The sequence below is a fragment of the Poecilia formosa genome, unplaced genomic scaffold (genome assembly GCF_000485575.1).
Source record: "Poecilia formosa unplaced genomic scaffold, Poecilia_formosa-5.1.2 Scaffold1, whole genome shotgun sequence".
In the NCBI taxonomy this organism is placed as follows: domain Eukaryota; kingdom Metazoa; phylum Chordata; class Actinopteri; order Cyprinodontiformes; family Poeciliidae; genus Poecilia; species Poecilia formosa.
This window is the reverse complement of record NW_006799940.1, coordinates 4165370-4179588: the sequence shown is the minus strand read 5'-3', so window position 1 is coordinate 4179588 and position 14219 is coordinate 4165370. Positions and strand designations below refer to the sequence as shown.

At 41.1% G+C, this 14219-nt stretch overlaps 1 protein-coding gene across 1 annotated transcript in view; it reads right to left on the bottom strand.

Annotated features, from left to right (window-relative positions):
• Window positions 1–64: 64 nt before the first annotated feature.
• LOC103134023 (apolipoprotein B-100-like) overlaps window positions 65–14219 on the bottom strand; it is a 14741-nt gene continuing 586 nt past the window's right edge. The window contains exons 3-26 of the mRNA XM_007546077.2: window positions 13466–13578; window positions 13219–13364; window positions 12925–13072; window positions 12400–12552; window positions 12182–12306; window positions 11942–12027; window positions 11397–11844; window positions 11199–11313; window positions 10969–11115; window positions 10655–10866; window positions 10342–10561; window positions 10077–10250; window positions 9794–9991; window positions 9522–9689; window positions 8871–9076; window positions 8555–8725; window positions 8333–8463; window positions 8038–8239; window positions 7774–7946; window positions 7490–7665; window positions 7275–7390; window positions 6394–6767; window positions 1577–6276; window positions 65–1455 (exon numbers count right to left, since the gene is read on the bottom strand). Coding sequence (XP_007546139.1) covers window positions 337–1455; window positions 1577–6276; window positions 6394–6767; window positions 7275–7390; window positions 7490–7665; window positions 7774–7946; window positions 8038–8239; window positions 8333–8463; window positions 8555–8725; window positions 8871–9076; window positions 9522–9689; window positions 9794–9991; window positions 10077–10250; window positions 10342–10561; window positions 10655–10866; window positions 10969–11115; window positions 11199–11313; window positions 11397–11844; window positions 11942–12027; window positions 12182–12306; window positions 12400–12552; window positions 12925–13072; window positions 13219–13364; window positions 13466–13578 — 9821 coding nt within the window. The 3' untranslated portion in view covers window positions 65–336. The remainder of the gene's footprint in view (window positions 1456–1576; window positions 6277–6393; window positions 6768–7274; window positions 7391–7489; window positions 7666–7773; window positions 7947–8037; window positions 8240–8332; window positions 8464–8554; window positions 8726–8870; window positions 9077–9521; window positions 9690–9793; window positions 9992–10076; window positions 10251–10341; window positions 10562–10654; window positions 10867–10968; window positions 11116–11198; window positions 11314–11396; window positions 11845–11941; window positions 12028–12181; window positions 12307–12399; window positions 12553–12924; window positions 13073–13218; window positions 13365–13465; window positions 13579–14219) is intronic.

Sequence of the window (14219 nt, the reverse complement as noted above, 5' to 3'; positions counted from 1 at the left end):
TATAGACATAAACTGAATTAAAAATATTATTCACAGTGCATGGTCTAAGAAATGCTCAGAGATTTATGCAGTACAAACAGTTTATTGGTTGCCACATAGGGTTTAAATAGTATAAGACACAAAGGATGCACAGTTGGATCAGAAAATTGTTAGTCCACCATGAAAAAAACAAAATTATGCAGAAAAACAGCACAAAGACTCATACTAAAAACAGACATCCATATGACTGTAGAGTTTAGCTTTTTTATGACAATAAATTAACTATTGAGTTGGTTGGTTGTGATAGAATGGTAGTTAATTCAGGTACTTGCTTGTGGGTTTTGTTGTATTGGTGAGTTAGTTGAATTTGGCAACAAATGGTAAAGGAATGTCAATCTCTATCTGTCTGTCACTTACTCTCACATATGATTCAACATTCTTGCTTTTTTCTTTGAGGATCCTAATGACACTGTTGTGGAAAGCGTTGATGCGTTTAACGGACAAGTCAATCCAGGACTGGATGTCTGTTCTAAGCTGTGAAGTTGACATATCAGCCATGATGCTGTGGATTTTATCAATCACAGTTTTGAGATATTCCTTAATGATTATGTGCAGGTCATCAACCCGTTTGACAACATTGGCCAGGAAATCGGAGTTCTTGGCATCACGGTATGCATCCATCACAAAGCTGGAGATGTTCTCAACATTTGGGGCTTTTAGAGTTTGGAAAAACTTTTCACTTTGTTCAACAATAAACTGCATGAATTCTGAGGATTTCCTAATGATGTCGTCCAGTTGGATATCTCCAAGTTTCCTTATGCTAACAATCAGCTGTTTCTGAATTTTCCTCAAAGCAGTCATCAAGTCATCGAAAAGTTCTTGGCCAGTGATAATGCTGTTAGAGCCAGGGATGGTGAATTCTACGGCTTGGATGTGATCAAAGACTGATGCAAAGATGGTGGCAAAGTACTCAGGGAACTTCTCAACAGCCTCTTCAGATACATCAGCAACAAAAGTGCTGAATTCCTGGTAGACCTCAAGTCCAGAGAGCCTTCGGTCATAGCCAGGGATCTGGAACTTGGTGTGTCTCAAGAAATTAATCACAGCATCAAGAACAAGCTCAACCTTCTTCTGGGACTCTTTGAGAATCAGAACGGTCCTATCTGTGACAGTTGTCATAAAGTCAGAAGAAGTAACATCAGACAGTTTTTCAACAGCCTTCTTGAACACTGCTTTACCCTGCCTTCTTAACTTTTCAAATGACCCCTTGAGACTCCTAACAAGCCTGTTGATCTTGTTGTTCATCTTAACAGCGGCATCGGAGACCATTTCCATGGATACTGGCACCTGTTTCTTCAATCCCAGCATCATCTCATACGGTATCTCCATATTCCAGGTCGTCTGAAGATTCAGCTTCTCGGAGTCCATTACAGACATTTTGAGACCCCAGATGTTGATGTCTGTTGTTGGTTCAGTCTGTTGAGAGGACAAACATGAATAAAAACATAAAATTAGAAAAGAAAAAAATTAAACATATATCTTAGGTGAACAGAAAATAAGCTTTTATTAATGAGCAAATGTACATGTGTTCTCTTACCGGGTAGCGACCATAGAGTCTAGCTTTTACTTGTGCTGGCCGCTTGGTCTGCATCTGTACACCAATGAGTCCTGCAGAAGGTGTGGACATGGAGACAACAAGGCCATCTACTGGATTTCCCTTAATTTCCTGCTTGATTTCCATAGTGAGTGAAGGCAAATTGATCTTTGCTGCATTGCTCACAGATGTTTCTACATTTTCATAACTCAAGATGATGGTGCTCTCGTGGTTTCCTTCTAGCATTGAGTGCTGTACAGAAAAGAGAGAGGCCACCTTAAATTCTCCCTTTGTGTTAACATTGGTGTTGGCTTCAATCTTTCCAGTCAGAATTTCAAACCCAGATATTGAGGAGGCATCAAATTTGGCCTTGAGGCCATCCTGGTTGAGGATGCTGGCATCAGTTTTAAGTGTGATCACTTCTGTTACCACTGAGAACTCATAAGTCAGATCACCCATCACTGGGATCTTGATGTTCTGAACCTTGGGCAGAGTGATTTTTGGAACAGTCAGCTTGCTGAGTGCAGATGGGATATGCAGCGAGGGCATTGTGACAAGTGTGACATCAGGCAGGGGAATTGTGAAGGAGGACATCTCAACATTCATCACTGGGACTTTGTAGGCAGGGATTAAAATGTTTTTTGGCAACTCAATGCTGTATTTTTCATACTCTGACATTGCTTTGTCATAAGATGAAGCAAGAATGGTGGCAGCCTTATCCTTGCCTATGAGCATTTTCTTGTGCAGGGCCCGCATGTTGGAATTAATGGCCCGGATGACTGGATCCAGATTAATGTTAATTGTGATTGTCTCAGGGTTCTTAACATATTTGAGTTTGGAGTTGATGTCCAGTGTCTGCTGAGTTGTGGTTAGGATGTTGTTCAGGCCAGTGTCTTCCCACAGAGAAAAGCTCTCCACTCTCTGTGTCCTCATGTCAAGGAATGGCAGAGTTATTTCAGGAATAGTGATGGGTTCCTTCAGCATTTCAAGATCTGCCTCAGCATTGATTTCTGATTGGATCGTAATTTCACTGTCACCATTGTCCATGGAGAACAAATGTGAGTATTTGTACTGATTAAACCTGCCCAGACTGGTCCAGCTTGCTCTGTGAATTTCCGAGCTCAAAGTAAAGTCAATATCATTCTGGAGGTCAACTTTTCCAGAAAGCTTGAATGGAAGAACAATCTTGGCCTTTCCTTTGTTCTCAGTATCAAATGTAAATTCTGTGGCTGAGATCAGAGTGAGTATAGAGTTTGAAAGGGTTCCTTCAATGTTGCCAACCAGTTCTGCATTGTGAGATGCAGTAAAATCAATTTTCATGTCTTCAGTCTTAGCATGAAGCTTAAGCTCTGCCACACTGTCCTTAATGAAAGGTGTATCAGTCTCCAACTTGGCATCAATCAGGATATGGCGGAAAATACTGATATCAGCATCAAAACTTTCTTTAATATTTAAAAGACTGCTACTGGTGTCACCAGTGAGAGTCACTTTGGTGTTCTGGAGATCCATTTCTATCTTGATGTCACTCTTGTGTTTTGCTTCATCTGAGAAATCCCAAATTCTATAGTTTTCATTGAACAAGTTATTAAAGGTAAGATGAATGCTGCCATCTTCAAGTCCAAAGACAGTCTTTTGATCAATCATCATTTCACTGAGGATGTTGAGGGGTGGGAACTTGAAATCATGTTTGTAGGCAGTGTCCATTTTGGCAGAAAATCCATTTTCCAGAGCAAAGAATCCACTGTTGACAAGCTGTGCCACATAGAGCTCTGTTGTCGCTTTTGCAGTGGTTTCACCAGAGGCTTGAGCTGATAAGCCATAAAAATTCATTGTGCCCTTGTGGTCAAGAGTGAAAGATGACTGCTGAACATTAATGGATTCTGAGATGGTCAGACGGCTCATTTCGGGAGCAGCAAAATGTACAGAAGCAATTGCAGTGAAGTCTAGCACTTTAAGAGTAGAAGCAGCCCATGAGTTCAGGCTTACTTTAAACTCTGGTGTGGCTGGGGCAGTTGTGGTGTTCTCCAGCTCAGCCGTGGTCATGAGGTTGTAATGAGGGGAAGTAACTTTGAATCCACCATACAGTTTCCCAAAGCAAGGAATCTTGGTCATCTCTGCCACTTTGTCTTTCAGTTCCACCACAAGAGAATCATAATCAACAGACTTAATTTTCTCGATTGTTCTTGTGAAAAAGTCACTCAAATCATCAATAAACAGTTTGAAATCAAAGGAATAAAGCTCATTCAAAAGTTCTTTTGTAGGCACCATAAACTTGTTAAGCAGAGGCTGGATGTCAACTGATCTGAGAGCATCAAATGTTTGTTGAAGCTTCTCTCTGACCTGAAACTGTTTCATAATTTTTACAACCTCATCCATGATGGCCCCAATTATTTTTTCAATCTCATAGTTGGAGAGGAACTCTTCTATTTTGTTATAAATTGCATTAACCCTTGTTGGAATGTCATATTTCTTCAGTTCAGCTCCAACAGTATCCTTGATAGATGTCAGCAAATTAATAACTTTGTCAGTAGGGAGCTGGTCTGTTAGTCTGATGATTAAATTTCCCACTGATGCTATAAACTCTTTCAGGTCTTGGACAAAGAGGTTAAAGTCAAAACTGTCAACTGCTCCCTTTAGTTCTTCAATTTTGGCCTGAAACTTAGCACTGATCTCATACTTGGTGTTGACTTCTGTGAGCATCTCAATACTGAGGTCCATCAGCTTAATCATTGTGCTTTTCATGTTCTCAATAACTGTGGGAAGGTGCTCAATAAATGGGATCTGGATGAAGTGGCTCTCACTGTTCTTGTCATACTTCACAAATCCAGAGATGGCGTAATCTTGGCTGGCCTCGCTGAAGAGGGGGGTTGAGACTTCTCCTTTCATATCAACAGCAATTCTCTCTGGATTGTTAGAGGCACTCAACATCTGTCTGAAGGTGTGCTCGTTTACAGCGGACGTCAACTCCAATGTGACCACTTGTTGTTCCAGGTTTAGTAAGCTGTTGAGTTTGTTGTTCACGTTGGTCTTCACGGTAGGTCTGTCTGTCACTTCATGGCTAGTTGAGGCTCTGTATTCAAGTGATTGTGCAAACTCTGTCGGTTCTGCTTTCAGGAGGAATTTGCTGTACAGTTCACCACTATGTTTCCCGAAGAGGTACACCTCACCATTTGAGTTGAAAATGGCATCAATATTGAGTGTGAAGGGTGCTGCAGTGGTTTTAACTGTGCTGTCCACACGAAGAGATGGTGAGTTGAAGTTGGCCACATTGCTAAACTTGATAGTCAGACCGTTAACTTCCATGTCAGTGGCATGTGTCATGTGTGATCCCAGGAGTTTTCCATTGGTATTGCACTTTGCAGACAGGACTAAGTCAACAAACTTGATTTCATAGATGTGCTTGAGCTCTTCTTCTGAGAAGCTTCCCTTCAGTGTCCCAGCCAGCTCCACGTTGTAGGGTTCTGCCTTGAATCTGGCATCATTCTCAAAGTTGACTCCTATCACTTTCAGTTCATTTTTCACCATAGCTGAGGCTGTAAAGCCTTCCATGTTGACTGTGATGTCATGCATGTAGGAGTTGCTCTTGTCAAGGAAGTTGTCTGTTTTGGTTTGTAGGGTGAAAGATCTTAATGTTAGAGACAGGGAATGGGTGTTTTCGGTCCTAATCTCCCTAAAGGATCCAACCATGTTGTTAGAGAAGACCAGCCCATCTTCGTTCAGCCTGAGGTTCACCCTGTTCCGCCCACTGATGTCAAACAGGCTGCCTTCATACATGCTGTTGAGATATACTTCTGTGCTTGAAAGCTTTCCCTCAACATTGAGCTCAGCCGTGTTGTCTTGAATGGTAGCCTTTGTTTTAAGAGACAGCGTGGCACCTGGCGCGCCAATTCCACCATGGAAAATATTCTCAAATGTGAATGGACTGTGCTGGGCGGTTGTTGTGCAGCTGGTGGTCAAGCCATTTGTGTTCAATGACAAGGTTGCTTTGTGAGAAGCGAGACTAGAGAAGATCTTCATGGAGGCATCAGCATTGATCTCCATACCAGACGGGTTCATTGTTCCAGTAAGCAAGGAGTACACACGGTTCTGCGTGTCTTCAGCTTGGTTCTCAATTCTAAGGGAAGCTTGTCCGTCAAACATGGAGAACGCCATCTGGTTACGAATCATCCTCTCAAGAGCCCTGGTCACAGAGTCAGATTGGATGGTAAGTTTGATATCCTTGTAGTTAACATTGAATTTTGTGGTGTGCTCAACCGGATCAAAATCCATGCTGGTGGTTGATTCAAACAGAAATTCGTCATTTTCATAAGTTGATTTAATCTTGTGAGAGAGTTTCATCGGGCTAGATTTTACCATCAGCGCAATGTCCATTTTTGCTTTTTTCTTGGCTGGCTCAATAGAGAAGGTGTGGAGATAACTTGTGGTGGCAATGTTTGACCCAATGGAGATACTGCCATCTGTATTAACATCTCCAAGGAAAGTGTTTGAGTCAAGAGTGAACTGGGTGGTAATAGTCAAAGATGTGTCAAGACCCACTGGAGCAGCATTAGCAGAGATGCTGTACTGACCTGTTGTCAGTACATTGTCTTTGAAAGAAATACTTTCCAGCACACTGAAATGTGTGTTTATGAGCATGTGTGACAGGGATCCATCGAGTGTGACTTCAATAGTTTCCCTTTTTGTGTCTGTGATTTTGGTGGCACCTAAAACAAAGCAAATTGGTAAAGAAGTAGTTAGTTAAGAGTCACCTTTAATGCTGGTTCTATAAAATTAGCCAATGTTTTATTTATTTTTATTTAAGAAGAAAACATGTTAATTACCCTCAGTTGAGAAGGAAAGCAGTTTGATTGGACTTTCAGCCATGACACTGAACCTAGCCACGTATTCAGGAGACTCAGAAGTGTTATTGCCAGCTGTAATCAGTCCCTCCCAGTCATAATAGTTGCTGTTGACCTTGGCAGAGGCTTCAAACAGTCCCATCAGAGGCAGAGTGAGATCATGTTCAGAGGGGATGGTGAAACTTGGAATTTGGATCTCCCGTGGGTCAACCTCCAGTTGCAGCTGAGGCACAAAAAAGCCTGGGATTCTGACAACAAGTGGAAGGCCTAATTCCTCAGAAGATTTTCCACCGAGAGGCAGAGGGATGGTCATCATGAAACGGTTCAGGTTGAACTGGTATCTGAGTTTGCTTTCACTGGTGAAACATTAAAAACAGGATACATGTTAAACCACAAGCATACATAGGGAGGCTACTTTTATTTATTCAAGACAATGCAGATGCAGGTATCGTCTGTTGCACTTAAATGTTTCTGATCATCAAGTAAATTGTAATATCAGACAAAGACGACCTCAGTAAATACAGAAAGCTAATTTCAGAGTGCCACAACATTGGCATTTGTTCTTAAATTTCTTGAACTGGACAATGAGCCTTCTTCCTGTTGTCAGACATGTTATATTTAAAAGTTTTAATCATTCTACAGCTCTAGCAGTAATCAAACCTGAACCACAAAAAACTCTTCTTATCTCTTAATAAATAAAATTATTTGAAAATTACATTTATCATTCATATCAGGCTATCTCTGGTTTGATAATCTAAGACTGATAGGTGTGACAAAAGAGCAAAACCAGAAAAATGCAAAAGGAACACAATACTTTTTTTATGACACTGTATTTGTGAACATGCTAATGTAAAGTTACTTACAAATTCATGAATAAGACTTCAGGCACTGATGGCATTTCCAGATTGCCAATGTTGTTCATCAGAGTCTTCATGTAAATACAATCCTCAGACATTTTGTCAATCCAGATGTTGGTGGCCTATTCAAAACACATACAAAGCAAAGATTAAAGTCAATATGTAGACATTACATAGAAACTTGAAGTAAGCAAACTATAGTAGGAATTTATTCTTTTCACCTCAATTCCTTTGTTGACAATATGACGGAGTTTCATGTCGGTCTTCACAACCTTCTTTTCCAAGAGGTCCTCAGCAACCAAACTGAGCCATGATTGGAGGGCTTTAGCGTAGTGCACTGGGATCTTTGTGTCAGCATTCACATTGGATGTCAGATAGGCCTCAGTTTCCTTCTCACCTAATATACAAAAATATAGTTTTGCATTCAAATTTAGGATTGCAATCTGAAATTACCTTTCTCTGAATATGACCAGTGAAGTTTTTTTTTTAATTATTTTATTTTTACCATATTTGAAGGTGATCGCCTGCATGGAGGAAATCTCTGGGAGCTTAACATCACTCTTGATCTGCATGGTGAGCCCATCTGCTTTGGTTACAGTAGCTCCGAGGGTGGCATCAACTTTCAGCGTTGGCACAAGAAGTTGAACCTGGAGCAACCCATCATCCATGGCCTGAAGTCTGCAAAGAGTAATAAAAACAAAAATTTGTCACACGTGCACATCAAAATGAAAATCAACGTTGTGAATGTTTGGAGGTTGGGTTTGCTCACTTGGCACGGCCAATCAGGGATAGCTGTGGCACATTCTTGTTGGAGAACTCGATGGTGAGGGATTTGCCTTCTGCACTGCTATCTGCCAAGCCAATCTTAAACCCAGCCTCAACATCAATGTCAGGTATCTGGATTTGAGTGGTGAAGACATTCCTGTTCCGGTTGTACTTCATGGTAGCTGTAGCCTCTGTGGGCTTAGCACCTGAAGTTATAAAAAAAAAATCATATTCTCTTTATTTTTGATTGGTTCAAATATGCAGAATCTCATGTAAAGTTTTCAACAAAATAATCATACCCTCAGCTCTCAGGGTCATCTTCATGGAATCCACGCGCTGGCTGCCGTCCGTTCCTTCACGGAGAAGTTCATAGGCAATGCTGGCTGTGTACTCAGAGATATCTTCTGCAGGCTCAATATCAAGGGCAAACCTAAATCAGAAACAATCATAAAAAACTAATTTTAGGTATTGTGGTATGCGAATGCAAATGATAAACAAGGGTTGTCCAAACTGTGTCTTACGCTGTTTCTCCATTCAGGGGGAAGTAGGGAGCAGCGTTGTTGTCACGGGCGTTGGAGTAAAGCATGTTGGTGCAGTATTTGATTCCAGAGAAGAGAGTTCTGCACTTTGATCCGCCCTGTCTGTATGGAATCCTTGTGGCCTTGTTAGCATCCACAATCACAACTTTATTGCTACAAAATAAGAAAACCAACAGGAAAGGTTCAGTCACCAAAAACACTGACCTGGAATGTATCACTTGGTGACACGGTACACGTAATACTAACTTGTAGAGTTTAAAATGCTTAAGTCATAAATTTTATTAACTATGACAGTCACCTGATTCTGAAGAGCTTTGTGGTGTCCTTTGGAGCTGGTATGGAGAGCTTCAGCTCGTTCTGTTCCATGGTGATCTTGGCTTTGAGGGAGCTCTCGTGGAACATGTTGGTGTGCAGTTCGACACCAGAGGCAACATATTCAGGGAAGTGGATTCCCATCCGGGTCATGAACTCAACTCCAACAGAGGGACTGAAGACCAGCTCCTTCTGTGAATGGAAGCAGATATTATACAATTTCCTAGCAATGGCTTGTTTGTAACCACAACCATAGTGAACTTTCACAGTATATTTAAGATGTTGTTGAGAGGGTTCCTCATTCTGTGTTTCATCGTTTGGTATTTTGTATCTTTTCAATGTTGGAAATGAAATGCTGTCATCTACATCAAGACATTTCATGCCAAACATGTGCCAGTTTGAAATATGTCATAACAAGCCAATGACTTAAAGTTACTTTCCTAGAGTCCAGTCCTAATCAACTCTAATAAATGATCATTTTTAAGAGATTTGAACACATATATATCCACAGCTCATTAAAATATGTAACAACAACAAATACGCTACAGTTGAAGTATGCAGGTGCTAAATGAAAATAAGAAGAGATGAAATGGCAATGAAAAAGTATATTTTGGAGAACAGGGATTAAAAGCATTACCATGTTTGGGGCGATGTGAAGACCTCCTTTGGCACCAGGAGCAAATGTGCCTGACAGAGCGAATGTCATGGGCAAACCAGATGCTGTTGGCAAGGTGAATTTGTTGTCCATGAAGATGTAGTGTGCAAACATCTCTGTGTCAAAGTTCGACAACCTATTAAGGTTAAACTGAAAGGAAGAACAAACAGTTTTAGAGCTCTAGGATTGTTGTGTTTAGGAGCAAACCTAAAGCTATGTTAGAAAATATTGAAAACTGTTGTACAAAACAATACCTTGGAATGGTGCATGAAAGTTCTTGCATTGACGATTACATTTTCAATAATGAACTTCAAATCATTGCCCTTGATGTAACCCAGTTCAGTTCCCATGATGTTCAGGTAGGCCATAGCCTCTGGAGACTCTTGACTCTGCAGATTGCTCAGCAGGTTGTTGAAGTTGCGAACAATTTCGCCCACAAGGTTTTCTGGAACCTTAGGAAGAAAAGCAACTCTGTTACACACTGTGCTTCAGGCAAACTGAGCTAGCAGCAAATGCTGAACACAAATAAGTACATACGTTTTGTTTTCCTGATTTGAAGGGGGCAACCCATTTTTCCAGAACTTCTTGAACCTCTGGTGGCATCTTGTCCTCGGCCCAGTACAGAGCTTTAGAAATGGTGTCAGGGAAGAAACCGTTCTCGCCAAACAGAGCCTCGATGGTCGGCTCAAAGCCTTTTCCCTCCATGCCAAACTATGTGAAAGGCAAATTTAGCTTATATGTCCTGGTGAATGGGTATTGATTGTTCAAAAATGTCCAACACAGGTCAGGGAGCTATATTTACCTCCCACACATCCAAGCTGTATCCAAAAGCTTTCAGCGTTGTTTCCAACAGGACTTCCCTTGGCAACTGGTTGTTGGGATCAAAAATGACATTGCCCTGAATACTGGTCTCCGTGTTCTCATGTGCAATGCCCAGTTTGTAGTTGCGAGACTTTGTGGTGTAGTCATGGTGCGTGGAAATGTCAGTGTTCTCCAAAGCTTGGAGGATTCTGCCACCAAGTCTAAGAAAAAAGTTTTTACATTGCAGTTAGTTTACTTAGCAAAGCACTTCATGGTACCTCAGTAAAATAAAGCACAGAATAAGAAAATCTCACTTTTTTGTCTCTGATTCAGTTGAGCTAATGATGTTGTGGATGTGGGAGGACACAAAAGCCTTGATCTGCGTGTTCTGCTCCTGGGTTAGCAACTTCTTCACCATGTCAAAATCGCTGTCCTGAGGATCCCTCATCAGGATGAGGTAAGCCGCCAGGCGTTTCTGTACGGCACCCTTGGGGTACTGGCTGACCCTTTGGATGTTGGAGCGGACCTGGACAAAAACAACAGCAGGTGGTTAATTTTCAAAGTAGCTGTATTTTTTTTTTTTTTTAGTCACTACAAAATTGGAAATGCTGAGAAAAATTGGTGTTACCTCATCTGTCACGGACATGCGCCTGAAGGCCTGGATGGCTGCCAGTTGCACGGACAAAGTGGTAGCCGGCTGTCTCATGCACTTCAGCAGGATGTTCTTAATTTCAGGGTTAGCTGCCTCCATTGCATCTCCCATGTTACCAACAACCTGGATGGAACAGCATGAGTAAATGTCAGTTTTTATATTTAACATCTTTATTTTGACAGGCATGTCCAAAGTTGATTACCTACCCTGAGGGTTAGGAAGTTCAGCTCTTTCTCGCCTGCGCAGTCTGCGCCCAGGAGGGACGCCATGTACTCATAAACAGCTGCAATCTCTGGGGTGACTCCCTCAGCTTTGTACAGTCTACAGAAACATGAAGAAGTAACTGATTAGATACTAATTCACAGCAAAAATTACAACTTGAGTGTTCAGCCTCTCCCACATACCTCTTGACTGCATTGCTCAGAGCATACATGATGGGTTTGCTCTGTTTGTACTGAGCCATTGCCAGCATATCTTGCACCATCAGGCGGGAGGGGTTTGAAAGCATTCCCAGGGCATAGACGAAAGCGTCGACGTCATATGCAGCATGGTCGAAGTTTCTGAGTATTTTCAGCATGCCGCTGGTGCATTCTGGGGTGCCACACTGAACCAGAGCTTGCCAGGTAAGAATACCGGAGACTGTCATCATCTCATTCACACTGGAGGTCAGGACGTCGGTGTTCAGGCCACGCAGTTCAGACACCAGCTTGTGGAAGAGACTGGCACGCTCTTCGCCCTCATTGGTCTCAGACAGAGTGTTCAGCTTCTGTACTGTGGCAATAACGGCATCCTTGGTCTGCACCGGGGACTTGTCATCAGTGACATCCATGGGCAGGAGTTTGAAAGCTTCATCTGCGTAGGTTTATAACCGAATTAATTAAAATACTAGAGAAAAGTGGCTATGGTTGGTAATTGTTTAAATTAATGCTCTGGATGACGGAGCACTTACTGTGGTCAAAGATTCTGTCGTTGATCTTGGAGGTTTCCCTCAGCGTCACAGTCTGGCTCACTACTGCTGAAATTCCATATTCTTTCCTTTTTCCAGCAATAGTAAGAATGAAAAAAAGATTTTAAAAAATTAAGTACTTAATCAAATGTGGAAAGTATTTTTTGAATAATTTTCTAAGCTATGTATTTTCAAATCTGTCATCCATTACAGTAAAAGGAGAAAGGCAACAGGAAAACCTACTTGTAAGAGAAGGGCAGGAAGATGTGCTTCTCTGTGCAGGATCCACTGGTCATGTGCTTCTTCTGGGCGTCAAATTTGTAGTTACACGTCTGAGTGCTGCTGATCAGTTTGGACAGAGGGTAGCTCTGAAAGCAAAATTAAACAGATCAAAACTAGTTCTTTAGGCACAGTTTACATAGGCGATATACACATTAGCTAGTGGCAGCAGGAGCTCTCACCATGCCAGAGATGAGGGCCAGAGGGCTGGTGTTCTGTCTGCGGGCTACAAAGCCATCACATTTGGACAGATCCCTGCTGATGGTCACTTCGCTTGCGGCGTCCGAGCCGAGGTTGATGGCGAAGTCGGAGGAGCACACTCCATGTACGGTGGGCTGAAAAAAACGACAAGAGGCTTAGTGAGGATTCAAAAACAAAGTTGCCAGAGTTTAATTGCAACTGTTCCCTCTGTCCCTAAATCAGATAATCAATGAACCTGAACGATTATGGAAGCAGGTGATGCCGAAAATGCGATAACTTATCTCGGACTTTGACCTGCATTTGGAGATTGTCACTGTAAGGACACGATATTACAGGGCAGGATTTATCACCCCCAGTTGGGGCGCCTTATCAACTCATTGTGCAACTTGTTTATCTCTACGTGACTCCACGTCACAAGCTTCATCAACTCCACTTGGCATGAAATAATTGAAAGCTATAAAGAGTGAAATATTAAATAAGGGGGAAAAAAGAAGAAATCTGTATACCATTTCTTTGGTCTCCTCTTTGTTAATTTCAGGCACCATGAGAGTGGAGATGATTCCCCTCTTGATGTTCAGGATGTTGACAGGCTCACCCTCTTCAGGGAACAGCTTCACATCGGTGTGCCCTTCCACTGCAACCTTCAAGATGTTCCTGGCAACAGGTACAGGTTTTAAGTTCCACCCTGGCATTTGGGTCATCAGCTTTTATTAATCTCTTGGTGACTGTGCCAAGATGTTGAACCCAAGAATACAGACAATAAAACAAATCTTTCCTTGACAGATAACAACTTTACTTACTTTGCCATTGCAGCTTTGAAATCCTCTGAACCAGCAGCCGGACGAATCACTGGGTTCCCCTCCTGGTCCACATCAGTGATTTCGCTCAGAGAACAATCTGTTGTTCTGACGATGAAGCGACACGTCTGGGGCACATCGATCTCAACCTGTGCAGCAAATGAAACGTTTTGTTGTTACTTCTGTTACATGTTAAAAGCAAAATTAGTTTCTGGACTTTCCAATTATAACTACAAGTTTTCAGACTTACTGTACAGGAGACTTTGGGTCCACTCTTGTCATCTGATGCTCCATTTACACTGTTGAGGGTCTCAGCTTCATAGTTGTACACAAACCGTCCGAAGTTCTTGTATCTTTTGGCCACTGAAAGCAGTTCAAATGACCCAGTTAGAAGATTTTAGTGTTGTTCACAAAATCATTCGTAAACATATTTTGTTCTACTCTAAAACTAGGATTTGATGAAATTAAAACAAACCTACAACATTACAAGTTTTGGAAAAATATATATGAAATTACGTATTTTTATACTCCCTTCTTATCTGTATCTTAGTGCGCTGTAGCATGTTCTGATATGCACACTAAAATCTTGTGAAGTATAAATCAACTTTTTTTTGCTATTAATGATTTTCTACATAGAGGTAAACATCATAAATTACAGTAAAAAGAATTAAATCTAAAAATTGTATTAAATTAGGATTTTTGCAAAAGTTTCAGATAGCAAAACATTGCAACATTTCTGTAATGAAGCTTATGTGCAGTAATAAAACAATTTTATATTTCTATCTGCATACATTCTGTAAAAACTAGCCAGATATTTAAATTATAATGCACATTATTTAGTACATTATAATCAGTTTGACTTCTTGAAATAATCTAGGGAAAGCAAAAAGTGTATTTATTTTCACCCTTAATTTTCTCGATGGTTAAATAATCTGATGTTTAAGTTTAATAATAACGAAACATTTGTTTTTCAATATAATATAATATAATATAATATAATATAA